This window comes from Rana temporaria, chromosome 5, assembly GCF_905171775.1.
Source record: "Rana temporaria chromosome 5, aRanTem1.1, whole genome shotgun sequence".
Classification (NCBI taxonomy): Eukaryota; Metazoa; Chordata; class Amphibia; order Anura; family Ranidae; genus Rana; species Rana temporaria.
The window spans coordinates 235,301,438-235,328,643 of record NC_053493.1 but is presented as its reverse complement, the minus strand read 5'-3'; the positions used below and the strand labels follow the sequence as shown (position 1 = coordinate 235,328,643).

At 43.0% G+C, this 27,206-nt stretch overlaps 1 protein-coding gene across 9 annotated transcripts in view; it reads right to left on the bottom strand.

Annotated features, from left to right (window-relative positions):
- RELCH (RAB11 binding and LisH domain, coiled-coil and HEAT repeat containing) overlaps nt 1-27,206 on the bottom strand; it is a 194,265-nt gene that overhangs the window by 89,655 nt on the left and 77,404 nt on the right. For all 9 annotated transcript variants that reach the window (XM_040353587.1, XM_040353588.1, XM_040353590.1 and 6 more), the window contains 5 exons: nt 25,751-25,942; nt 20,473-20,564; nt 16,218-16,517; nt 15,862-15,937; nt 8,550-8,645 (listed from right to left, as the gene is read on the bottom strand). In XM_040353587.1, the coding sequence (XP_040209521.1) occupies nt 8,550-8,645; nt 15,862-15,937; nt 16,218-16,517; nt 20,473-20,564; nt 25,751-25,942 (756 nt within the window). The remainder of the gene's footprint in view (nt 1-8,549; nt 8,646-15,861; nt 15,938-16,217; nt 16,518-20,472; nt 20,565-25,750; nt 25,943-27,206) is intronic.

Below are 27,206 nucleotides of genomic sequence, written 5' to 3'. Positions count from 1 at the left end.
GCAGTATGCTGCAGCGGGCGGCATGGTGCTATCGGGGGCTCCCAAAAAATGTTAAGAAGCATCCGTTGATAGGCCCTACACTTCTGGTTGCACACAAGTTATTTGTTAGGGGTAGACTGTCAACAGAGGACTCACCGCTCTTTCCAATCTTGGGAAACCCGCAGTTTAAAATAGAATGGACGAAAGGACCATTTAGTAAACTAGTAGAACAGGGGCGGTTCCAGGCATCGCATTTCTTGAAGGAGGGTTCCTGGATAACTAGGCAAGAGATGGCAAGGGGAGAGTCGCCCTATCAACTGGATAGCTGGCGATCTACACAATTGCGACATTTTTTGGATACTTTGAGTTCACCAGATAAATACGGTCGAAGACTGACTAGGTTCGAGAGGTTCTGTAGTGAGGGGGGGAGTCTACGACACTCCCTATCGAGGATTAGTGAACTATTGAATAGTCCAGGAGAGACGTCTCAGTTACCCTTTTTTCATAAGTGGGAGCGCGAATTAGGAAGACCTTTTACAGATGAGCAAAAGAACAAAATAATCCGGAATATTTTTGAATCATCCATGTGTGTAAATACACAAGAGATGAATTATAAAATTCTGTCTCAGTGGTATCGGACCCCGGAGGTACTGAGTAAGTGCTATCCGGATATGATAGACAGATGCTGGAGGTGCGGGAAGAGAGGAGGATCCTTAATGCATATTTTCTGGACTTGCCCCAAGATCTTGGGCTATTGGGGCAAGGTCCGGGAAATAATACAAAGATTCAGTGGGGAGCCACTCCCAGACGAGTGGTCTTTCTATATATTGCAGGATATGGAGATGTCAGTGAGGCGATACAGGAAAACAGTAGTGTGTCATCTTTTAAATGCGGCCCGGGCATGTATCCCGGGGAACTGGAAGCAGACACGGCCCCCAACCATAGGGATGTGGCTTAATAGAGTGGAAGATCTAAACAGAATGGAAGACTTGGTATGGACCTCAAGGCAGAAACGGAAGGTATATTTAGAAACGTGGGCGGAGTGGAACGTATTTAAATATTCGGAGGAGGGAAAGGCCCTGATAGATGTAGATTGAGGAAGGGGGAACGTGGTGGGCCCCGGGGGGAGATATGGTTTTTTTTTTTTTTTTTGGGGTTAAGTTATGGAGGGGGGGGGTTTAGGGGAGGCAAAGCGGAGCTAGATTAAATGCCCCAACTACGGCGGGACATGTGTTCCCGGCGGGTTGGGGATAAAAGTGGCATTGAGGCAAGGATGACATTAGTTAATTGAGCGGATCTTGGGGGATCAAGAGAGGGTAAAGGAAGAGGGATAAGACAGAACAATATAGAATAATTGAATCATATTTTGGTTGTAATGTCCTCTTCCGGTCATATACGGGGAAGGATATGACGAGAAAAGGTCTTGCTCTCTCCCTTTCTTTTTTTTTCCTCCTTTTCTTTTCTTGTTGTGTTTTCTTTTTTCTTTTCTTTTTTGTTGGAATGATAGAATGATGTTTGTTATATATGAATTGAAGGGATGAAACCAGAGGAATGCCTCTTAGGTTATTGTAAAATTTCTTGCTTTGCTGTTTAAAATCAAATAAAGGAAAATTGGAAGAAAGTCTGTACTAGAAATGTGGAGGTGTTCTAATCTGATTGAGATATGGAACTATATAGAGCAGAAGTGGATGTTACCAAGCGTCCCATATCACTCCAAGATACATACACCACCTACAGTTTTTTAATGTCTGGTAATCAACTATACATTTCACTGCATCCACAAAGAAAATCAAACACTTTAGTTAGAAATGTTTCAGTCAGATATTAAAGCGGTTCTCCACCCTAAAGTGGAGTCCCGCTGATCGGAACCCTCCCCCCTCCGGTGTCACATTTGACACCTTTCAGGGGGAGGGGGGTGCAGATACCTGTCTAAAGACAGGTATTTGCACCCACTTCCGGCCAGATGCTACGGGCAAAAGACGGGCATTCCGTCACATCCCGTCTTTCGCCCGTTGTGTGCTGGGAACACTCGGCTCCCAGCACACAGCGGGAGCCAATCGGCTGGCGCGGCGCGACTCGCGCATGCGCCGTAGGGAACCGGGCAGTGAAGCCGCAGCGCTTCACTTCCTGGTTCCCTGAGCGTGGATGGCGGGGGGAGCAGCAGAGAGACGAGCGATCGCTCGTGCTCTGCTGCGATCGGCGCTGGACTCCAGGACAGGTAAGTGTCCTAATATTAAAAGTCAGCAGCTGCAGTATTTGTAGCTGCTGGCTTTTAATATGATTTTCCTGTGGCACATCCGCTTTAAGTGTGATCTTTAATAAAGCCAAATCGAACCTTCAGTTTAAAGAGGAAGTAAACCCTAATGGGTTTTATTTTAGCCCGCTGCTGCAGCCTGAAAATGAAAAGAATAATGGGCTATGGGCATCGTATACTAGCCCATTATGTATCACTTATCTGCAAAATAATCCAGCGATGTCCCCACAGTAGGCAGCATCCATCTTCTGGCCCCTCTTCCTTTCGGGCCGCTGACTCCGGCGCTGTAATTCGCCGGAGCATGCACACAGGAGCCGCAAATTCGCAGCACGGGCTGGGGAAGAAAATGCACTTAGTTTCGTGTCTTCCCCGCGCATGCGCACTGAAGATTTTAGGCGGACTACAAGTGAAATATCTCCTAAACGGCGCAAGTTTAGGAGATATTTCTACTACCTATAGGTAAGCCTTATTCTAGGCTTACCTATAGGTAGAAGTCCAAAACGTGGGTTTACAACCACTTTAAATCCACTAAATACATTTCATATCTATCAGAACAAAAAGGTTTGCAAAGTAGTGCAGTTTGTTTGCTTTTAAAGCAGCCACAGCCCAAGTAGAAAAGGCTGTCCCCTGTAAGCATGCTGTGAATAAGGAATCTTGGTTTCTGCGTGGAAGCAGTAATCTCTCTGCAGGGCTCGGTCACACAGCTATAGCTCACCAATCAGCAGGGAGCATGAGCTTTACTGATTGCAGAGCCATGTGTTTTCCGACTTAGCAGCGGGTGCGTCCTGAGCTCTTCAGAGAGACAACTAGTTCCCCACAAAGACCAAGGGTCTTTCTTCACAGCATGCTGGCAGGGGACAGGTTTTTCTACTTTTTCTAGAACAAGCTGTAAGACTCTGCACACCGTTTGATTTGATCGACCTCAAATGTATTTAGCAGATTCAAAACAAACATTCAATTGAACTGTAAAGAGGAACTAATGGAAAAAAAAAAAGACACTGACTGTTACTAGCATTAACACAGCAGTCATCATTTTTGCGAGTCCCCTGCCTCCCTGTAACATAGGAGTATTACATGTTGATCCTTCCAGGAAGTCCGTTTTCAACTTCCTTTAGCAGAGCAAACTGTACAGTAATAGTGGCATTTATTCATCTATGTAAAACCTTTATCCCAAAGGAAACCAGGGTTTGACAAATTTGCTTGGAATCTAGGAGCCAGCTAAAAAAGTTAGGAGCCAGAAAACGCGCCTTGTCCCGCAGAAGCCAACGCATACGTGAGTAGCGCCCGCATATGTAAACGGTATTCAAACCACACATGTGAGATATCGCCGCGATTGGAAGAGCGAGAGCAATAATTCTATCCCTAGACGACCTCTGTAACTCAAAACATGCAACCAGATTTTTTTAAACGTCGCCTATGGAGATTTTAAAGGGTAAAAGTTTGTCGCCATTCCACGAGCAGACGCAATTTTGAAGCGTGACATGTTGGGTATCAATTTACTCAGCGTAACATTATCTTTCACAATATAAAAAATAATTGGGCTAACTTTACTGTTGTCTTATTTTTTAATTAAAAAAAAGTGTATTTTTTTCCCCAAAAAAAGTGCGCTTGTAAGGCCTCTGCGCAAATACAGTGTGACAGAAAGTATTGCAGCAACCGCCATTTTATTCTCTAGGGTGTTAGAATAAAAAATATATAATGTAATTAGAGGGAAGGAGATGGCAGTGAAAACAGTGAAACACACATTAGAACCGCTGTTTTACTTGTAATGCCAACGGCCACCACAAGATGGCACCAGATCACAGAAGGAAGCTTAGGACTGCAGAAGGCTGCAAAGCCGCAGCCTCAATTACCGGTGGGCGCGGGCCCGCCGCGATCGTGCGGCAGGGGAGTTGGGGGTGCACATGATCCTGTGTTTCTGGGGCGCCCCCAGCGCTCCCGCCCGCGCCGGCCAGTAATTGAGGCCGCGGATTTTGTCGAGGCCTGCTGTAAACTACAAAACACATCCACTATGTTATGAGAAGGAGAGGGTGAGTTGTTCTGTCCTAGGAGGATGACATCACTTGTCTGTAGATAGTTTAAAAAAGCGGACCTTGAGCAATTTTTTCATCTTTCCGTCTATTAAATTCTCTGCCCTTGTTGTTTTAACTTTGGATAGTAAAACATTTTATTTTTGCCAGTAAAATACCTTATACAGCCCACTTCCTGTTTGTCTGGTCATTATAGCCTAGGCTTATGACATCATGCACAGCTCTCTCTCACTTTTGTGAGAGTTTGCCAGGGAGGGAGGGGGAATGAGTCATAAAAGGGCCAATGAGAAATGCAGAGCTGAAGGTGTGCCTCTGTGTAAATCCAGGAAGTTAACAGACAGCAGCTTCAGTTGCTCACAGTTAAAATGGATGCAACCAGACTCAGTGGAGGGAGATTTCTGCAGCATATTTGTCAAGTACAGAATCGCAGTATATATAAAATATGCAATTTTTTTTTTTTTTGTTTACAAACTTTTATTAGCCATCATTTTTTTTTTAAAGAAACTTGTGCTTAGAGAAATAAAAAAGATGTCACTGTAGACTCCTTCTGTTACGCCATCTGCCCGATGGTCACACTGATCCTCCCGATTTAATAATTTGAAAACCAACATGCAGAAAGTGACGTCACAATCCGTGATCTCCATACCTATAACAAAGTCAGCGATGGCACTTGCCGTTTTCTACCCCAACAGGTTCGCATTAACCTTTAAATGCCCACAGAATATAAAGAACTTCACAACAACTGTATTGACCTCCATTCATTTCCCAGGGTTTAAAGGGCCACTTGCACTACACCCATTTTAATATTCTATTTAGATTTCAGAGGTAGATTTAATGAGATGTTTTTTTTTTTTCTTACTGTATGTTGGCATTACTCAATTAAAATAACACAGCCAAGTTATTACATGAACAAATTATTCAAAAGATATCCAATTTGAGTTCTGTGAGCAATTGCTTGATCACAGTTGCTGTACTTGTTTATACTGCCCTCCAGTGGCCATACGCCGCAGCTATAGAATCAAGTTTTTCTTTCCCTTTCACGTTTAACAAACCTAACAACAAATCAGGTTCACCTGTCAGTTTTTCAGGCGGACCTGATCAGACGCTCTATTTACCCCTATGTACCCCTAGTGTCCGCTGACACCCAGCTGCTATCCGGTCCTGTCCGCCAGATCCAAAAACGGATGGCAGTCCTATTTTCCCATCTGATGGATAGAATGAAAAATGGACAGGCAGTCTGTTTTGATCTGATCTCCCCATAGAGGGGAGCAGAACTCCGACAGGTCCGTCTCAGCATATTGAGCGGAGACAGACCTGTCATCTTACTGATCAGCAGAGATCGATAGATTGATCCCTGCTGAGTAAGGATGAGCTCCGGCGTGTTCGTAAAGCTCACATGCAGAGGCCGACAGGAAGTCGACACTGCGCCAATCACAGGCATTGAGACATTTCCCGATCTCTGCAGCAGCGCATCGGGACAAGGTCCCACTGCCTGCGATAAGCACAGCGTCGACTTCCTGGTGGGCTCTGCACATGAAATTTGCGAACATGCCGGAGCTCATCCTTACGAGTCCATCAAACAGATCTGCCCATTGTGAATGGGGCCTAAGCCAGGTATGCCAGTTCTCAAAAACGTATACAACTCGGTTGTTTTGCACACCTGATAAACTTCAAGGCTATTTGGGCAAACAAAGGGGTATATTTATGAAAACTCTTGCACACAGAATCGGGTGCGGCTGTGCATAGTCACCGATCAGCTTTAACTTCAGCTTGTTCAATTAAGCTTTGATAATTAATCCTAGAAGCCGATTGGTCACTATGCACAGCTGCACCAGATTCTGTATGCTCCAATTTTGGTAAATCCGTACAAAGATAGCCATGTACTTATTATTATTACGGTTATTTTAGGACTGAGATATTCATATTGGTAATGGCAATTTTGTTCACAACAAATCTTTCATTCACAAAAAGTTATTTCTTCTTTGGGCACAAACGTATAGGTATCTGCACCCCCCAGAGGCGATTCAGTTCGCATGTGCCGCGCTATATAAGTTTTTCATTCATTCATTCATTCCCCCATGAAAGGTGCCAAATGTGACACCGGGGGTGGTTCTGAAAAGCGGAAGTCTCATTTTTGGGTGGAACTCAGCTTTGAGGATCTACACCAGGGCTCAAGTCCTGCGGGAACGCGCGGGAACGGAGTTCCTGCACTTTTTTCACAGCAGGAACTCCGTTCCCTTTGCAGGACTAGAGCAGCCGAGCCGCCCGAGCCAATCCTTCACTAAGCGGCGTTGCCCAGCTCGAGTCACTGTCAGGGGCAGGCGAACCTTAGTAATCCTTTATGTTACTGGCCGCTTCCTGTATATGGATTCATCAGGTAGTGTGCGGGTATTCCGTCACTTCCTCGATGCCGCAATGTATCCTGGGAGCTTTTGTCATTGTTCCCATGTTCACATTGCAGAGGTCTGCCGCGAGTTATCGCAGGATTTAGAAAGAACTTGCTTAAAAAAAAACAAAAAAAACATGCAATTTAGTAATTATGCATATGAGCGTATCATTTTATTTTTTGGTGGGGGAGTGGATCTTGGGTGGGAGTTCCCACACTTTTTTCCCCAGGACTTGACCCCTGATCTACACTGTATACAAACACCACAAAACAAAAACATGGTTTAAGTAATTTTTATTATTCAAAACAAACCCCCCCCTCCATGCATGTCTCCACACTTTATTTTACTGAGAAATCACTTTGCAAAACACTCCCTAGCATTTCTGATTGGGCCATCTTGAGCAAGGGCCCTTCCACAAGGGCGGATCCCTTTTTAGACATCCGCTTGCTCAGCGGGGATCGGTCCGTTGATCCCCGCTGAGCCGGCGGATGACAAGTCCGTCTCTGCACACTGCAGAAACTGACCTGTCAGATCTCCGTTTTCCTATATGGGGGGGGGATTGGATGAAAACGGAGCGTCTGTCCGTTTTCATCCGATCTGCCAGACTGATGGAAAATGGGGTTTTCCATCCTTCTGGATTTAGCGGAGCCGGTCGGATCGGATGTCAGCGGACATGTCACTGCTGACATTTGTCGCTCCATAGAGATGTATGGAGCGTCTGTTTAGGTCCGCTTGAAAAACTGACAGGTGGATCTGAACGGTCCATCCGTGTGAAAGAGCTTTAAGGGCAGATGATTCATGTAGCATTAACTTTCTGGAATCCATTTGCCCTTAGCTCAGGCAGGAGGGTGTGCTGAGCCTGAAGACTCCTGGAATGTATGACATTGTATCCTAGGCATAGAAACCAGGAAGTAACTGAACAAATTGATAAAAATTAAATAAAATATACTGTCCTATTTATTAATGCTAGCAGCTTCAGGATTAAAAATAGTCAATGTTGATTGAGAGAGTAAAGTTCCACTTTAACCTAGCCTGCCATTATATAATCCTGTACTGGGATAAGTATATAGTCTGTCATTCTTGGTCTTGCCTTTTCAAAAAGGCAACTTGTCTGGCTGTAATGCTGATCACATGGCTTTATGGCTGCATTCACACCTTGGCGTACCTAATCACGGCGTTTTGTCCCGTGAATTGCGGCGACAAATTGCAGCGTTTTGTACCGCGACAAAACGCCACGATTGTGAATGCAGCCTTACCCCCAGGTCCACATGTCCTATGCCGAACGCCGCCCAAAAAAAGGGTCCGGGACTAGTTTTGAGCTTCAGGCGTTTCGGCGTGGAGATGTGAACCATCTCCATAGAGGGCAATGTAAAATCACCCCTCCAGCGTATTTAGGGCTGCTGCGGCGTCGCGCTTCAGGCGTATATACGCCTAGGTGTGAATGGAGCCTAATACTTTAGTACTAAAGCCAGACAACAAAGATTCTCAGAAGAACAGCAGCAATGGCAGCCTACATACTTCTCCTATTAAGGATCCCTTTAAAGATGTAGTGAAGTAGAAAACACATAAACACGACTAAGTGTGAACTAACAAGGCTCTATAAACAGGCATTTTTTTTTTTAATATACACGCACACAGTATATGATCACATGACATATATGTTATATGCGTTGATGGAAAGGACAGGGTACAGACACAACTGACTTTATTCTGTGAAGGATAAGGGACAATGTGCTAAGAATCCAGGATACACTACCAAACTCACCTGGCACAGATGTACAACCATTCTCTAGGAGAAGCATGCATGGAAATAAAACTGTCAACCAAATTATTTGACCATTTTAGGTTTTCTTAATCTCTGTAATCTAAGCAGAGATAGTATATATAGGTTTTCCATACCTCTCGTTTTGCTAGGAGCACATTTGGGACAATATGAGGAAGACAGCGGCCCAGCATCAGCATGACTCCATTCTCACTGTCAGCTATGCGGGACACCTGCAAGACAGAAGCGTTGTTATTGTGACCGGGTATTCAATAAGACCTGCAATCCCACACAAACCACTTATTACCAAGTAGTATGTGGCTAAACAAAGCAGACAACAGTTTGTAGACAGAGGAACAGAGCTTTATACGTCATCAGTTTTTAAAAAAAAATAATAGTACAATAATACAGGTAAGCATTGTATTGCATGACAAAAAGAGTTGGAAGATCTATGAAAATAAAGATAATCTTGCCTTACATAATAAAAATCATTATGGTGACAAAGGAAAACACTTCTCATGCCTCGTACACACTACCATTTTTCTCAGCAGGAAAAAAAATAAAGTTTTTCCCAAAGCAATTCCTCTCCAGCCTGACTTGCATACACACGTTCATGCAAAAACAACAAAAAAACAACAAAAAAAACAAACAAACAAAAAAAACGTCCAAAGCGTGGTGACGTACAACACGACTATAAAGGGGAAGTTCCTTTCAAATGGCACCACCCTTTGGGCTGCATACTTGATTCTGAGCATGCACGTTTTTTTTCCCCCCTCAGAAAAGCACACACACAAACTGACGGGAAACACGACGAGAAAAAATAAAAAACAGAGCTGGTTTCAATTTCTTTCCGAGCTTTTTTTTCGTAGAGAAAACTGCTAGGGAGCATACACACGGCCAGTTTTCACGACCAATATAAAAAATGGCAGTTTTCTCGTTGTGTGTGCAAGGCATCAAAGTTTACAAGTCTACATGTTACAGAGCAATGGTCTATCAAAACCATATTTTAGTCAAAGCTAAACTCCAGACAAATATAGAATACATTTAAAGTGATTCTAAAGGTTGAAAATTACCTACAAGCATACTTGCCTGCTCTGTGGATTTGCACAGAGCAGCCCCCATCCTCTTTCTTTTTGTGTCCCCCGCTGGCGGTACTGGCTCCTCCCCCTGCCAAGTGCACCCAACGAGAAGCCTCTTGCTATGGGGGCACATGAGCAGGCTGGCTCCCGAGCGGCGCTCTTGTGAATGGTCTATTCACGCACAGAGTGCGGCTTGGCTCTGCCCCCTGTTCTCTCCTCATTGGCTCACTGGCTGTGACTGACAGCAACAGGAGCCAAGTTCTCCCACTACTGCGTGAGCGCCAATGAGGTGAGAGAGACCTGGGAGAGCTGCTGCTCTCTGCGCTCATGCACATTGCTGGACTGAGAAGGGGATCAGGTAAGTATGGGGGGTAAGCTGCACCCACAAGGTTTAATACCTTAATGCATATAAAAAATAAAAAAACACAACCTTTAGAACCACTTATGATGCACCATTTATGATGTGATGCATGCAAAATTACTTGACAAGAAACATGCTGATAAAAGAAAAAACAGAGTGAGCAGAAAGGTGACCTCATCAATCTGCAGTTGCCCTTTCACTAACCAGTTAACAGGCTAGAGGTGGAAAGAGCATACCACTGTATCCCTTCTACAATAAAAACTGTTACATTTCTACAGTCCTTCATCTGACGGTATGGACTGTGGAAATCCCAGGAATCCATGGACAGAATCCTTTGGTAGGTAAAACACCTCCCTTTTACTTTATGTATTTTAGCTATTTGACTGGAGTTTATCTTTAATATAATTGTGACCACCTTTGTGGAAAACTACAGTTTATTCACTGTTAATTTTCTTTTTAGGAATCTTCCATGATAGCACCACTTTCATAAAATGTCCCCATTTGAAGTGGAGATTTTAAAAAAGACTCTGTAAAAACAGTATATACATCATTGCGTCACTAAATCTGTATCAGGGAGGGAGGGCATTGCCTGGGTACTGCTGTAGAACATTTCCGAGAAATTTCTGTTCACCCTGCACAATGTATTATATATACCAAATAAAAGCCTAGGTGTGTACCATATATACTCAAGTATAAGCCGACCCGAATTTAAGCAGAGGCACCTAATTTTACCACAAAAAAAGAAAAAAAATGGAAAAACCTATTGACTCGAGTATAAGCCTAGGGTGGGAAATGCAGCGGCTACTGGGTAAACAATGCCCATCTGCGGCCTCACTGTGCCCATTTGCAGTCTAATTGTGCCCATATGCAGTCTCTCACTGTGCCCACATATGCAGTCTCTTACAGTCATCAGTAAAACAGCGTGTCTGTCGCTGTGCAATCCATATGCAGCCGTACCTTTCATTAGTAAAACAGCGTGTGTCTGCCGCTGTATAATCCAGTCTGTTCGGCCGTCACGCTGTTTTACTGCCGACTGTGAGAGATTGGCCTTAGGCCCCAAAAGCAACCCTTACTCTTTGCAGCACGAGAAAGGGTTCCTTACAGATTAAGGCTGTCAATGCAAAAAATAAACTCGCACTTTGCTCTGAGCCGTCAAATCTGTGACAGTTGCACTGAGTCAACTAATACAGTGATCCTTACGGTGAGCACTACATATGTTCACCTGTTTATTCATTACCCATGTTTTCTTAATAATTGTATTTAATGTCTCTATTTGTTTATAATCTTTATCCCTGTTTAGATCGTGTGAACCCTGGTCGCTTATCATTTCCCCAGTGGCGGACATGGGTTTCCTCCTGATGTGGTTGGAATAACTTTCCTTCCCATCTAGCTCCGTGTGCGCCGTGGGCTAATTGCCCATTGGCTCGCCCTGGATGCACATGCGCGGTAGCGCTCCACGCACCTGCCCTGTGCGGGGAAACACACCTGGTGACGTCAGACGCTGATCGTTGGCGGCGCTCCTGACGTCCCACGGTCGGGGAGCTCATTTAAGGTGCTTCGGCACCCATGGTTGAGCATGGTGGATCCTTTCCCTGGCGACCGCCGTGGTGAGGCACACACAGGCTACATGTGGCTGCCCGTAGGTAGTAATTCTTGGGGACCTGTATTCCATTGTCCCAGTAACTGGCATTACCATGCCACTGGGGCTAACTATTTGTTTAACTGCACCCCTCGAGTCATCGCTGTTCGTTACCAGCAACTCATTATGTGCAATTCTATCCCCTACTGCCCCATGCAAGCCACATCAGTGACACCCCTCCTGTTACTCAGCTCCCACGGCCATAATATCTCGCCATGGTGCTGTACCAAACTCCCGACATACATGTTTGGGTGAGTTTTCTATATCTTTGTCACTATTCAGCAGCCTGGCAAAAAATCCCCCCCCCCCCACTTGTCCCTCCCTTCCCCCTCTTTCCCATCCCCCCCTTTTCCTCCCCTTATTTATCCTCTATCACCCTTCCCCCCCCCATTTTTGTCCCTCCTTTTTCTTTCCCCCCTCCCTTCTTGGTTCCCCTTTTAACCTTTCCCTCCCCCCCCCCCCCCGATTTTCTCCTTTCTACTTCCTTCCTCTTCCTCCCCCTTTCCTCTCATTCCCCTCCATGCCCCTCCCCCCTCCCCTTCTCCCCTTTAATGCCAAGCTCACATCTTTGTTTCACCTTGTCCTTAATTATATCCTATACCCCAGGAATCCACCCATATCCCCTTTGTCCGCCGCAGGGGATCCTGTATAGCGTCCTTGGTTCACACACTGTGTATCTATTCAGTGGGTAAGCTACCAATTTATATTTATGTATTTATGATTTGCTGCTTGTGTAAATATTTTGTTTATGTGTTTTATAATATCTGTTCTAGAGATTGGTTCTCCTGAGGAAGTGGGCAACCACGAAACTAGTCGAGAATTCGACCAATCTAGCAACTGACAATTACAGATGTCCATGGGGGGTTACCTGAGCATCTGCTTCTTGTTTGTTCAATTTTAATTGTGTCAAGTGTATATTTGATTTCTTCAATAAATCGTTTTTATATGTATTACATTGCATTTTTACTAGTACCGACATAGTCCAGGAAATCCCTTTGAGTGGGGATGATTTGGGTGCAGTTACAGCCACTGCCCCGCCCTCCCCACCCTCCCTTATCTTGCTGTAGTCATTTGGATGATGGTACGTTTTTATATATCTTTTTATGTTCCTTAAGTGAAGCCATACTCCACCTTTTTGCAAACTCGCAAAGGTGATGGCAATGAGGACATAAATGTTATGAGGGGAACTAGACAGGGGAACATTGTTGATAGGTTCAAAGGGCGACTTCTGGAATATTTATAGGACCAGCCCGACATCACATCGAGTCACAGGTAAATGAACAGCAGGAGCAATATGCACAAAGCACAAAGGCTTTCAACTAAGGAGTGAGAGGCAAGAGAACTCTGAAAAAGGAAAGATAGGAAAGGAAAGATTCCAAGATATAGGCTTAGGCATCATTTTTGGGGGCAAAAGGGTGCTCTTGCCCCTGGTGATATAGTAACGAAGTCTAGGGATGCAACAAAAAGGCATTTCCCATCAAAGGGCAAGCACAGCTGGCACTTTTTCCACTGCTGTTCCACAGACTAGTAGCATATGAGCCAAAAGAATCTTCCACATGAATACCGAAGAGACACATTTTTGGAGATTGGGAAAACAATATCCAGCAACCCAACAACACCGTACAGCATAGCAACATTCCTGATCTCCAGCTGTTGGGAGGGGGGGGGCAGAGGAATCCATTAGGATAGATCCAGGACCTGAAAACATATTCTTGGACCAAACTTCTGACAGAGGGACTTTGTAGCAATAGCTGTTTGCAGGGCAGGGCCTGCAATAGAATCAAGCCTTGGAAAGGGTTTCTAGCCTTTTGGCCACTGGATCTCCAAACACTGAGATGTCCTCAACTGGGACAGGAGGCTTGTTAAAACAAAAAATGGCCAGCTCCACTATGGGGACTTCCTGGTTTTTAGAGGAGCAAGGACTCTCCAGATTTGGCCAATCACTATAACAAAACAGGTTGCAATAGTGACAGGAAAGGCTTTCGCAGGCTGATAGACAGCGAAGAACCAGATTTGTGGCCAGTCCTTAAAAAGAAAGCTTTATAAAAACAATAGCTGTTAAATTTATTTATTTTTACAGTACAAAAATGTACTTTGAAAAAAACATGTTTAAGTATTAAAATGATGCGTTCTGGTAAATGTGCTCGTGATTTGCAAACAATCTTTTTTGTATAACACAATGGATGAACAGACATACAGGCGAAAAGTTTGGCCAATGAAAAGCGGCTCAAAGTTTTCATGTCTATAGCTATATAATTTGTTCTAGTGATGCTTATAAATGATCCAAGGTGCCTTTAAAATTTAGATGGTTACCAACTGGCATGCATGATCCTGCAGCCGAATAAATGTTGGCCACACATGAAAGTTTAGGGAATTCTGAAAACTGTGGCTAGCTGGTTTCCCAAGCAGAGAGACATCGGGAAAGCCACATCTTGCAAACATTTTCTTTGCCATGTTTAGATAAACATTTTCCTTCAGACTTCGCTAGCTGCATCAGAGGCTTTACATGTATAGCCATTGCCAGCTTTACCAGAGCTCTCCAAACTGTATTGTAACCTTATGCATCAACAATTTTTGTTATTCAGAATTTTCAACCTTTAGGGCTCATGCATACAGGACGTTTTAAAAATGCCAGCGGTACAGCAGTGCTAAAAATGCCAGTTTTATTCGTGTTTAGCTGCATTTTTACGTTGGTGTTATTGCACAGTTTTCTCATTAAAAACACTCCCTATAATGTAAAAAAACACCTAAAAATGTCAAATGCGGCTAAACACGGCTTGCTGCATTTAGAAACGTTTTTACTGCTCCTGGAAGCACAGGCTGTCATTTTTTTTCTATTGCCCCTAAACGCCTCTCACAGTTTACGTGTGCACGGATACATAGGCCAACATGGAGGGGCTTTTAGAGGCAGTTAACTACTAGCCGACCGCGCACCGTCATTATACGGCGGCAGGTCGGCTCTCCTGGGCGAGAGCCCGTAGCTATACGGCGGCTCTTTGAGCCGCCACTAGGGGGCGCATGCGTGCCGCCGGAGGCGCGCGCGCGCCCCCCCAGATCGCCCCCGACCCGTGCGTGTGCCCGGCGGGCTTGATCGCCGCCAGGCACACGCGATCGCTCGTTACAGAGCGGGGACCGGGTGCTGTGTGTGTAAACACACAGCTCTTGGTCCTGTCAGCGGGGGAAATGCTGATCTTCTGTTCATACAATGTATGAACAGAAGATCAGTGTTTCCCCTAGTAAGCCCCCCCCCCCCCACAGTAAGATAACACACAGGGACATACTTAACCCCTTCCCCGCCCCCTAGTGTTAACCCCTTCGCTGCCAGTGGCATTTTTATAGTAATCCAATGCATTTTTATAGCACTGATCGCCAATGGTACCAAAAATGTGTCAAAAGTGTCCGCCATAATGTCGCAGTACCGAAAAAAAATCGCTGATCGCCGCCATTACTAGTAAAAAAAAATAATAAAAATGCCATAAAAATACCCCCTATTTTGTAAACGCTATAACTTTTGCGCAAACCAATCAATAAACGCTTATTGCGATTTTTTTTACGAAAAATATGTAGAAGAATACGTATCGGCCTAAACTGAGGAAAAAAAATTTTTTTTTATATATTTTTGGGGGATATTTATTACAGCAAAAAATATTCTTTTTTTTTCAGAATTGTCGCTCTATTTTTGTTTATAGCGCAAAAAATAAAAACCGCAGAGGTGATCAAATACCACCAAAAGAAAGCTCTATTTGTGGGAAAAAAAGGACGCCAATTTTGTTTGGGAGCCACGTCGCACGACCGCGCAATTGTCAGTTAAAGCGGCGCAGTCCCGAATCGCAAAAAGTGCTCTGGTCTTTGGGCAGCAATATGGTCCGGGGGTTAAGTGGTAAACACGACCCTAACAGCAGCTGTAAAAACGTCCTGTGTGCATGAGCCCTTATAGTGATACAGATCCCATACACTAGTAGGGTGATGAAACCAAACTAAAAGGTGTCTTACATTACAAATACTATACTGGGAACAGAAGATCAAAATAGGAGAACCCAACATAATACCTATCAGTTGTACATGTTTCTGGGCGATTGCACGCTTTCAAGAGCTTTATAAATGCACCTTGTTTGGATCTGAATGGATCAAAGTAACACATCAAGTTCATGGTCAATTCCTTCTAGGCCAATAAGATCTTGTAATCTGTGTCTATCCCTTGGAATGCCAAAACACCAAGATGTGGTCAGGTGGGGCCTCCTAAAATCTACTTCCTGTCCCAGTTGGCAAAAGGGGATAAAGTTTCCATGTAAAGCCATCTTGTAAGATGAAGACTCTTAAAAAGTTACATGCTTTTGTTGTAACTAATTATTTAAGCATCTTTATGTTACCTCTGAACCCAAACGACTGTCTGCTGACATTCGGCAAAAAGATAGTAGTGCGTGATGAAAAGCTGGGGACAGTTTTCTGTGAAAAAGTAAAAAAATAAAAATTTAGATACATGGGGCATAAAGTCAACATTTAAGGTGTAAAAATAAATAAAAAATAAATGGGGGAGCTTAAAATTACTATTCATTTTGTATCAGTGTGTTGACAGGATAAAATGTTTGTCAGTCTTGCAGGGATCAAATCAGTGAGGGCATATAATAGCCAAACAAACTGTGCAAGACTCATTTATAAAAAAAAAAAAAAAAGAAAAACAAGACAAAAACAAAAATAAACACCCAATTATCTTTGCACTACTTACCTGTTAGGTTGGTCAAACTGGATGCCATCTTTAAGAGGCGGAGTAGTAAGAAGTACCCTTTTGGTAATATTTGACAGGTCAGCAATAGGTGGAATATCCTCAGCCAGCTGGAAGTCGGTTTCTGACGGCTCCATAATCTGGTTTTCCTCAGTCCTGTCACATTTGCTGTCACTGTCTGACATTCTTATATCCATGTAAGGATCACTTTCCACCGATGTTTGACTCTGCAGCTTGTCAGACAGCCTTGGCTTTTCCAGACAAACATCTGTCACAGGCTTTGCCTTTAGACGTTCAAGTTCCCTAAAACCAAAGCGTGCTTACATTAAAATACAATGGTCTTCAAGTGTTACGGTTGATAGCTCTAGTTTTCTCCAAAACAAAAAGAAAAAACACACACACACACACACACACACACACACACACATAGAAAAAAATAAAAATAAAATGAAAAAGGCAATATTTTGCTTTTAAAAGATACAGTATATGGCCAAAAAGTGTGTGAACATTTGAACACCATACCAATTCATCTGAGGGAAATCCTGAAAACAACCTGTGGTGCGCCTTGAGGACTTGAATTGAGAAACACTGTGCTAGAGGACTGGAATAATGCCCTATAAAACTACCAGTGTCAGGTCCAGGGAGTGTCTGGTAATGTCGGAATGTGCAGGATATGACTGTCTGCTGAATGAAGCCCCAGGAGCTAGGTCTCCTGGGCAAATCATATACAAGGACAGATACAACTGGAGTCAAATTAAAGAGATACATGTATAAGGAACCGACTAGTGCTCAATCATGTGGAACCTTCTGCAACAAAGACCATTTCCTACAGAAGGTATTTAGAACCATCACCAATATATAGGAGTAACCGGTTGTGAACTTTATTAATAAAATAAATAAAAAAGTACCCCGGTCAGGCTCCTGCCCAGGAGGTCTGATCTAGAGTGAGAGAGTGACTAGTAAAGTGCAACACATGCAAACTGAATCGCCTCTGGGCGCTGTATCCATTTCATGGGTAAGGAACCCCTTGACCTCCGAAGAGATGGGTTTTAATCCTTCTCCTGAAGGCCAAGTGGTCCGACTCCAGTCGGATGGTGGTTGGTAGTGCATTCCACAGGCGAGGTCTATATACACACGTTGTCTATGTATAAAGACAATCCTAGGGCCAATGGCATATAGTCAGAGTAAAGGCAGTATTCATAGAATAAAAACCTCCCAAATCATTGGATCACTTGCAGCTGAGGCCATTGCATAAAGTAGACTATGAGTATCAAATAAAACAGTCACAGATAATTGACTAAAGCCTTGATCTGAGACAAAGAACTTAGTTAAACATCAACAACTAGATGTCCAGTACCCATTTCATGTGCATGTTCACGTCCAAACAATATCAGAAATATAGACAAAATAACATTGAGACACAGCAAATTGCAGAACCATCAAAGAATTCTCAGCAACCAAGACTCCTGGGCCCTCCTTGTGCAATTACAATCTGAATATGTTCAAAAGGATTCATTAAAAAGAACTAAACCCCATGTGGTTATATAAAAAAAACATAAGGATAAAGTGTTCTGTATATTGCACCATCATACAGCAACTTCTGAAACAAAGTCTGTTACTAAAAGAAGGCTATTAGAACCACCACATAGATAGAGCAATAGTTTATGTTCCTTAAAAGCTTTCCGTCCCCCACCCCCAGCTGCCCCATCAGTGGTATGGGTGGACACATCTGCCGATAGTGTGCGCTGTCCCCTCTGCTGCAGCAGGTGTCTGGCTCCATAACCAAAAATGCCACCTTGGTGAAACAGGAAGTGATAGCACCCACTGCAACCTATCAGTATGCAACCAAAGGTGTCCACCAAGATGGTACCAATCGGAAGTGATGATATAACCATGTCCAACAAGCAAGACATCTTGGTCCACCCTGAGCTCCAGACTGAACACAGCAGGCGGGAGTCAGTGCCTGGAGGGGAAAAAGAGCAAACGCTCTTCCTCCTGGCCCTGCAGCAATGAGGCAGAGACACTCGGTGCCACCAATTTGATACTTGCGGATGGGGGGCAGTGGCTTACCGCCACCCCCCCATGGGAGCAAAACCTCAGGCAAAGGGGAGGGCGTAACCGAGAGGGGTTCCTCCAGTCACCCCGGTCCTAAACCTGCCTAACCTCCCTAGGGGCTTGTCCAGGCAGTCAGATGGGGAGGTCCTTGCAACTAGCACAGAGCCTAGAAGAAAACAGCTCTGTTGGCCCAAAGGGAGGGGGATTGTGTTGTGCTATATCATTCCTGTCTCAGGTCTGAGGTTTAGTATGCACTGCATACTAGCTCTTTATGCCTTTGGCTTGCAGGTTTCCCCCCCCCCCTTTTTTTTTTCTGTGCGGGTTTACTACCACTTTAAAGCTTGTCTGAGCTGTTAGAAAACGGGCGAAGAGCTGAAGATGCACACTGCAGAGCTCAGTGAGGAGAGCTCTAAAAGCTGATTGGAGTGAAGGGACCCACCCCTTCACACAGCACACAAGAACAAAGCTGAGGCTGTCAATCAGCTGGAGACCCCTCCCTTGTCACCATTTTGTATGGGAGTCAGGAAAACATGTCCAAAGTGAAATATGCTGATAGCAGAGGAAAGAGGCAGCAGACAGAAACGACACTCAGTGCTCATAATTGAAACAAGCACACACTATAGAGGGATAAGCTTTTTTCATATTTCATGTCTGAGGTTTACAACCACTTAAATAGTGGAGGCTGTTCTAGCCAAAAAAGGGGTGGAACTTCTAAATTATTCTCTTGATTTTATAATTGGGTGTGCAACAATCTTATATAAATGTGATGAGACAGTGTCAGCAAAACTTTGGGTATGTAATAAAAAAAAAATACAAGTCAGCTTTGCCGCTGAAACTTTGATAAAAATAATTGGTTGCCATTAGAATTTAAACAAGTCACCAAGCAGTACATTTAGTGAATTTATGTTTGGTTATAAGTAGGGCTGTGTAAACTAACTATTAATTCCTTGATTAATCGTTAATTTTTTTGATCGGTACTTACCTCTCCGCCGGCTTCGGGGTCTTCAGGGAGTTCCATCGAAGATCCGGTGACGTCACGGACACCGGCTGGGCTTGCCGTGTCCATCATATCTGCATGCCGGTGGGACCTTACTATCTGCCACATGCAAGGGCTGTTACACTTCCCTCTATGAACCTGGGATTCTACAGCCATCCATTGGGAGTTGTGATAGTTCCCTTCACGGGACATCTACATGCCGACAGACTGATGTTAACCTCTCCTCATCTGGATTCAGCAGTTGTATCGTTGTACACATTTTTATACTAGTATCATACTTGGCTACATGTTTTTATGACTGCTTTTGCTACAGTTTGGTATTACTCGCACCATTTTTACAGTTTATGTAGCTACATCGATTTTATCTCCAGTGCGATATTTATTTTACCTACTTGAAGACTATAAAAGTTTTAATGCTATTCCCATCGAGACTGCCTTTGTGTAATTTTTCTATCCTGCTATCCATTTTTCCAGTTGTTGGTAGCTACACTGGGAATCAGCCTGCAAGGAGATCAGCTAAAAGTAGTTGGATCTGTATGTGCGTTATAATTAATCGAAATTAGTAAATTAATCGATTTAAAAAAAAAAAAAAAAACGATTAATCGAACATGAAAGTTTTAATCAGTCCTAGTTGTAAGTGACCATATTGTGCAATACTGACCAGTGATCACTTATTACAATGTCCTAATTTGTTGGTAGAGTGATCTCCAACATCCTAAGCCCTTATTAAATTATTGACTATATCAACGTTTCTGTGGCTCACCCTTTCATTAGTCTCCTGACCACATCCTTGCTACGTGGCAAGTCAACTTTCCCCTCTTCTGTAAAAGCCTTATTATAAAAACGCACTCAAAGCCCCAGTGCATGAATTTAGAAGCATGGGGAAAGGAACCATTGTCCCGCCGTCTTATGGTGCATAAGAGGATGCGCCCTTCAAGACCTTAAAAAAGGGAAACCAAACATCTATTATGTATTAGTTTCAGATTAATTTGTGACATGCATACAGAGATGCAAGGCCTACCTTTAACCATTTTAACTGTTTATAAAAAGAGTACGTATTTAGGTTAAAAGCATTATATTTTTTTAGTATGGAACCACATACCCCCCCCATCCCCATGAAATAACATTCTTCATCTTTACTCTGTCAAACGACAGTGTCTGCTCTAGGACAACATAGATACATATCCGAATAGCAGTTCTACGTACCTCTGCAGAGTCGTAATTTGTTCCAGTAAAGCCACTTTTTCTTCATTGCACTGACTGATTTTATCCTCTAGTTCTTGAACTACTGCAGATGACTAAAGAAAAATTGTGAAAGTTAAATATTTTCCCCCGAAACAACAAATGCAGACATTTTTTTCCTCTTAATCCATGTGATTTGCAACTTAATGCAAACTTATGGTCATTTCCTCAACAAGCAACCGCTGCTAAATCTGTGACGTTTTCCGTTTATCCATGGTATAGCTAGTGATCGTTATGTTCAACTGTTTGTTCTACAAGGCTGAAGACATTTTGCTGCTTATCCTAGCAGTTTCTTTAATATTGAAAATGGTGCAGAGTACCGGCATAACTACAGTGCAACTGTGGATGTCAATGGTCATGAATAAAGTGACAAAGGGAGACATAAATTGTGCTTTGCCGAAAGAGCAGATTAGCAGACAAGTGTGCCATAATCCAGATTATGCCAAACATTCCACCCACCCTGCGATTTCTAAAGTTCCATACTAGCAGTAGTATATCCGTTCTTTACTCGAGATAGTTATGCTATTATGGTCTCTTTAAGATGACTACTTTTCATATACTTGATTTTCACTTGAATGTGAACATTGTACTATATGTTTTATGTGTAGCTTGTAAATATTTGGCCTCATATGTTTGGGTAGAGATAACAGACCCATATTAGGAAGGTGCATATGATCCCAAATAAAGCGTAAATAAACAAAAATTGCAGCTACTTGTTCAAATTAATACAGTCACAAATACAAAACATTGGGCAACATTTTAAAAGCAGATCTCCAGGTAATCTAGATCTATAAAGCTCCCTACCCATCCTTCTGTAGTGTAAAACGTATAATTTTTATTTATTTGTTTTGTGGAGATATAAGATCTTGAGAACGCTGTGATAAAATGATGGGGGGGGGGGGGGGGGGGACCAGTCCCCAGTACAGTGAAAAAGAAAAAAAAGGAAAAAAAAAAAGGGGGGGGGGAGAAAAGGAACCTGGAATGCATTCGAAAATTAAAAACGTGCATGCAGAAACGCATCCGGCACGGATCTGGAAAGCGTGTTTTTGTTATGTGAACCAGCCCTAAAAAGGATAAGTTCACCTTCTGGTACACCCATATTCAGGTGTTACGGGTGCACCCCCCCCCCCCCCCATCATTCATTCACGGTGTTCTGTCTGGCTGTCGGCTTGTAGTTCTAAATGAACTAACAGGGCGTTGTCGAGTGCTCCAGTAGCTCATTGCGTCTTCCAGTCATTGTGCAACTGCCTGCTCGTACAGCTTACACAGACTGTCTGCAAGAACCCTGCATTGCTCCCGCAATCTCCTGATCACGGGTGCAGTGCTTTGCAGACTTGTAGTAAATTTTTTTTTACACAAATGTGAACTTATCCTTTAAAGCAAGTGATGGGAGGAGCCAGCAGAAACACATACAGGCCACTGTTGCGGGTGGTGAAAGACTAGAAAACTAACTTGCTGCAGCACTATAAGTTGCTCCATCCTCTAATAGCAGTGTTGTAGCATTGCAGCACTAATTTTGGTGGGGGCATTGTGCTGGGCAAACTAACTGTGCCTTCTTACAACAAAATCTGCACAAGCATAACCTACATGCCCAAGACAATGCTGCAGCAATTACAGGAGTGTTTTCTTCAACTCTTTCACTGACCATGGCCTGCATGTCCATCCACGCTAGCACATTCAATTACCAAGCACTGCCGGCATCCCTGAGTGCAATAAGGTAAAATGGATTGCAGTGAGCACCTGAAACTTGCACCAATGTACAGTAGGGAGTACAGTAAAACCTTGGTTTGCAAGCATAATTCGTTCCAGAAACATGCTTGTAATCCAAAGAACTTGTATATCAAATCATTTTTTTACAGGGTATAAAAGAGAAGAGAGGCACCTCTAATGCCGCGTACACACGGTCGTTTTTTGTGATGAAATAAAACAAAGTTTTTCTAACTTCATCATAAAAAAACAACGTTGCCCACACACCATCGTTTTCTGAAAATGCTCTAGCAAAGCGCGGTTACGTACAACGGCACTCTGTTCCATTCAAGCTCCCGTCTCATAACTTGCTTCTGAGCATGCGCGGGTTTAAAACTTTGTTTTAGCCCACACACAATCATTTTTTAGGACACAAAAAACGACATTTTGAAACACGACATAAAAAATTGAAGCATGTTTTTTAGAAGACAAAAAAACAATGTGAAGCCCACACACGATCATTTTAAATGACATTTTTAAAAACGTTGTTTTATTTCATCACAAAAAACGACCGTGTGTACGCGGCATGAGTGTAGCAATAAGTTGCTAAATGTTGTACCTTCATTAAATGTAGCCATATTGCTACACTTGGAGGCTCCTCTTTTTTATACTCAGTTGTGACATGATGCTACTCTTATATTAAAATAATATGTGTAAATATTGCGCAAATCAGAATGTGAAAGTGAGTCAAGCAGCCAACATAACAAAGTGGATACTCCGTGAATACAAAAAAATTAAAAAATGTGGCGCTAAAGGAAACCCTGAGGGGGGTAACCTGAGAAATAAAGTGAATACAGGTTGACCCAGCAAGGTCAATCAGGTGTATGGGTGTGTCACCCAATATGGAGCCTGCAATCACTCAAAGCTCCGCAAGGGGGACCACACTTAAATGTCAACCAAAAGATTGACGTGAAAACATTAATAACACGTGTGGGAAATAAAACAAAACAAAATGTACCACAACATGTGTATAGGGCACATTCAATCTATAAAGGCACCCGAATCAACCAGGCGCATGTGTAGCGGTGTGCCTAAAGGCAAATAGTTGCAGTACACCAAAATGTATTGTGTAGTCTTCCAAAACAATAAGGTCAAAGTTCACGTTATGTTATAGTGAGTAACAATGAGGTGAGTTTCAACAGCAGTGACCCAATACACAGTGATAATAGTCCATTCAATCAGAACTGGATCAAAGTGCTGTATGTTCTCTTCAAACAATGGGTGGAGCAATAAACATCAGATACAATCTTCCGTGCTGGACATATTGATATGTGAGTAAATACTCTTACCGGAACCGATGGACCCTCTATCTCACCATACGATGGGAGGGTCGTCAGGGCTTGGTTTAGACCGACTGTCTAGGCAGGAACGTCACCACGAAGATGGTACGGGGCCAGGACGATCACCATTCGGTTCCGTTTGTCACGACAGTTGATTGTATCCGGAATTCACCAATAGCAGTAGCTCACACACCCCAATCATGAATAGGAGAAAAAATAATAAAAAAGGAGGTGCTCCTCATAGTGTAAAAAAGTATTTAATAAAAATTCCTCAAAAATGTCCACACAAGTGACAAATATTAGATTAAAAAGTCAAATTGCAGAAATCACACATCAAAAAGCAAACTGAAAAATGAATGAATAACAGCAGCAATAAGAACTCCCACCCTGGATGGATGTGAGGAGTGTTCCACGGGGGGCGTGGCCACGCGATCGTGTGCCGCTGGTTGGTGGAGAGTGTTTGACGCTCTTCTGTCATATGCGGCCGACGATGAGGATGAGACGCTGTCTCTTTGGGAGGTGTGTTCACCTCCTCTTTCGTCTCGTTTGATTGGCTTGTGTCGCGTCGCATCCCTTCCGCCCTATGGGCTAACTAATGACATCCAAACAACGCTGGTTTATACAATTGAACCCCGCCTTTCTCCATCCGGTCTATGGAACGCACACACGGAAATGATTGACTCCTTGGAACGCACGCCAGGAGATCATGGCGGATTGGGCTGGGATTCTCACGGAGGCAGGATCAACAGGTATTTAATGCATGGGAGATGCAGGGGACAGATAGATACCCCAGTTGAAGTCTTTGTGAGACGAAACCGGTAGGGTTTTTCTGTTCTATCGCATCTCCACTGCATTTTATTGGAACACTCCTCACATCCATCCAGGGTGGGAGTTCTTATTGCTGCTGTTATTCATTCATTTTTCAGTTTGCTTTTTGATGTGTGATTTCTGCAAGTTTGACTTTTTAATCTAATATTTGTCACTTGTGTGGACATTTTTGAGGAATTTTTATTAAATACTTTTTTACACTATGAGGAGCACCTCCTTTTTTATTATTTTTTCTCCTATTCATGATTGGGGTGTGTGAGCTACTGCTATTGGTGAATTCCGGATACAATCAACTGTCGTGACAAACGGAACCGAATGGTGATCGTCCTGGCCCCGTACCATCTTCGTGGTGACGTTCCTGCCTAGACAGTCGGTCTAAACCAAGCCCTGACGACCCTCCTATCGTATGGTGAGATAGAGGGTCCATCGGTTCCGGTAAGAGTATTTACTCACATATCAATATGTCCAGCACGGAAGATTGTATCTGATGTTTATTGCTCCACCCATTGTTTGAAGAGAACATACAGCACTTTGATCCAGTTCTGATTGAATGGACTATTATCACTGTGTATTGGGTCACTGCTGTTGAGACTCACCTCATTGTTACTCACTATAACATAACGTGAACTTTGACCTTATTGTTTTGGAAGACTACACAATACATTTTGGTGTACTGCAACTATTTGCCTTTAGGCACACCGCTACACATGCGCCTGGTTGATTCGGGTGCCTTTATAGATTGAATGTGCCCTATACACATTTTGTGGTACATTTTGTTTTGTTTTATTTCCCACACGTGTTATTAATGTTTTCACGTCAATCTTTTGGTTGACATTTAAGTGTGGTCCCCCTTGCGGAGCTTTGAGTGATTGCAGGCTCCATATTGGGTGACACACCCATACACCTGATTGACCTTGCTGGGTCAACCTGTATTCACTTTATTTCTCAGGTTACCCCCCTCAGGGTTTCCTTTAGCGCCACATTTTTTACTCTTATATTAAGACATCGCTTGTATATCAAAGCAAAATGTATCAAAACATTTTGCTTGCATTGCAAAACGCTCTCAAACCAAGTTACTCTCAAACCAAGGTTTTACTGTATTAGCATTCTGTTGTCAGCAGTATCAGCTCTGAACCACCGAGGGGAGTCGAGCAGACCAGTCACCCAGCCCATAAGATGCAAGCTGAGGTGAATGGTCCTCATGACAGGTTGCAGATTCCTTCGGATTGAGGTAAGGCAACTTATCAACAGACTTTATTGGGGACAAGCTGTATTTAAACAGCAAAGCAAAACCATACGATTGAACACAAATGTACAACCATTAAAAAAAATAAAAATAAATGGTTTGCCTGAAGTTCAGCTTTAATAAATAATAAAACGAATCTCACCTGGACAGACTGGGGTTCCACTATGGCTATCTGGGGAGTAGAAAGGGGCTCAAGGTCATCTTCTTTTACAACAACTCCAACATCTGCAGTGTCTTTTACTACAGCCTGGTGGCTTCCAAAGTCACGATAAAGTTGCAAAAGGTCTGGAGGTTTTGGAATATTTAAACCTACATCATCCCATAATTCAAAGTCCTGAAGAAAAAGTACAGAGGGTCAGGATTCCAATTCCCTGGCATAAAACAGATTAGTGTATACAACCTCTGTGCCTTCTTTCCTATAATTTTTTTGAATACAGCAATCCACAAAACACAACATAAAACATATACTTTTACATGTTACATTTCACAATCAGGTTTCCTGAGACAAAAGGGCACACCCGGTCCCAGGGTCATAGCAATGTTAAGGAAGCATTCCTTGTATTAATAGAAAAAAAAGGAACCATTATATCAAAATAATGTGTATACAATGGTAACAGAACTGGAAAACATTTTTGCGTAATTGATTAAATCAGGGGTGTCCAACCTTTTGACCTTCCTGGGCCACATTGGAAAAAGAGGATTTGTCTCGGGCCATAAAATACACTAACAAGAAGGATAGACGATTGGCAGAAAAAGTCAGGTAGATCACAAGTTAACAATTGCTCATATAATGTACCTGTCTGAGTAATAAAACTTAATTTTCTTGTAATATTTATGATAAAATTTAAAGAGCAACATAAAACAAGTGCCACATTTGTTTTGGTTTTGATAAATTAAAGTGGATGTAAACCCGGAATTTATTTATTTATTTTTTGATGTCACAATATACAGTATAAGATTTCCTATCATCTGTGCCCAGTCTTGCCACACAGAGTTAATCCAGCTCTGCGCAATCCTCTTATTGTTCAGTGAAATAAAACAGACTTACAGAGAAAAACCTTAGTCCGTTCCGCCCCCTTGCTGTGAATGACAGGTTATTTACATATCTCATGCACTAGCCTGGAGACAGAAATTATTTTTTAAATTCCCACCCCCACTCCTTTTCTGAAGTCATGTGGTTACTTTTCTGGATTTTGACTGGATTTTAGTGATCATAGCAGAATTTAGTGTAAGGAATACACAGGAAAAATGCATGCTGACAAGGGGAGTGTAGGAGGGCGGGGAGTCCACTGACATCACGACTTCACCCACCGAGCTCCAGACAACAGATCGACCCACAGAATCTGCAGTTTTTCAGTTCTTATAACAGACAGAGGGGAAACATTTGACAGGTTAGGGTACATGCAGGAGGCATGTATATCCTTATAGATCAGCACTATGGCAGTAGTTTAGAAAGGATGAGATTGGATTTACATCCACTTTAATGCATCAATATCTGGTGGGATGGATGTAGCAGCAATCTCAATTAATTCTCAAGGTGCATATCCAATATTTTGGTTTCCAAATTTGACCTACTTGTGCTTGATCCTTGAAAATAG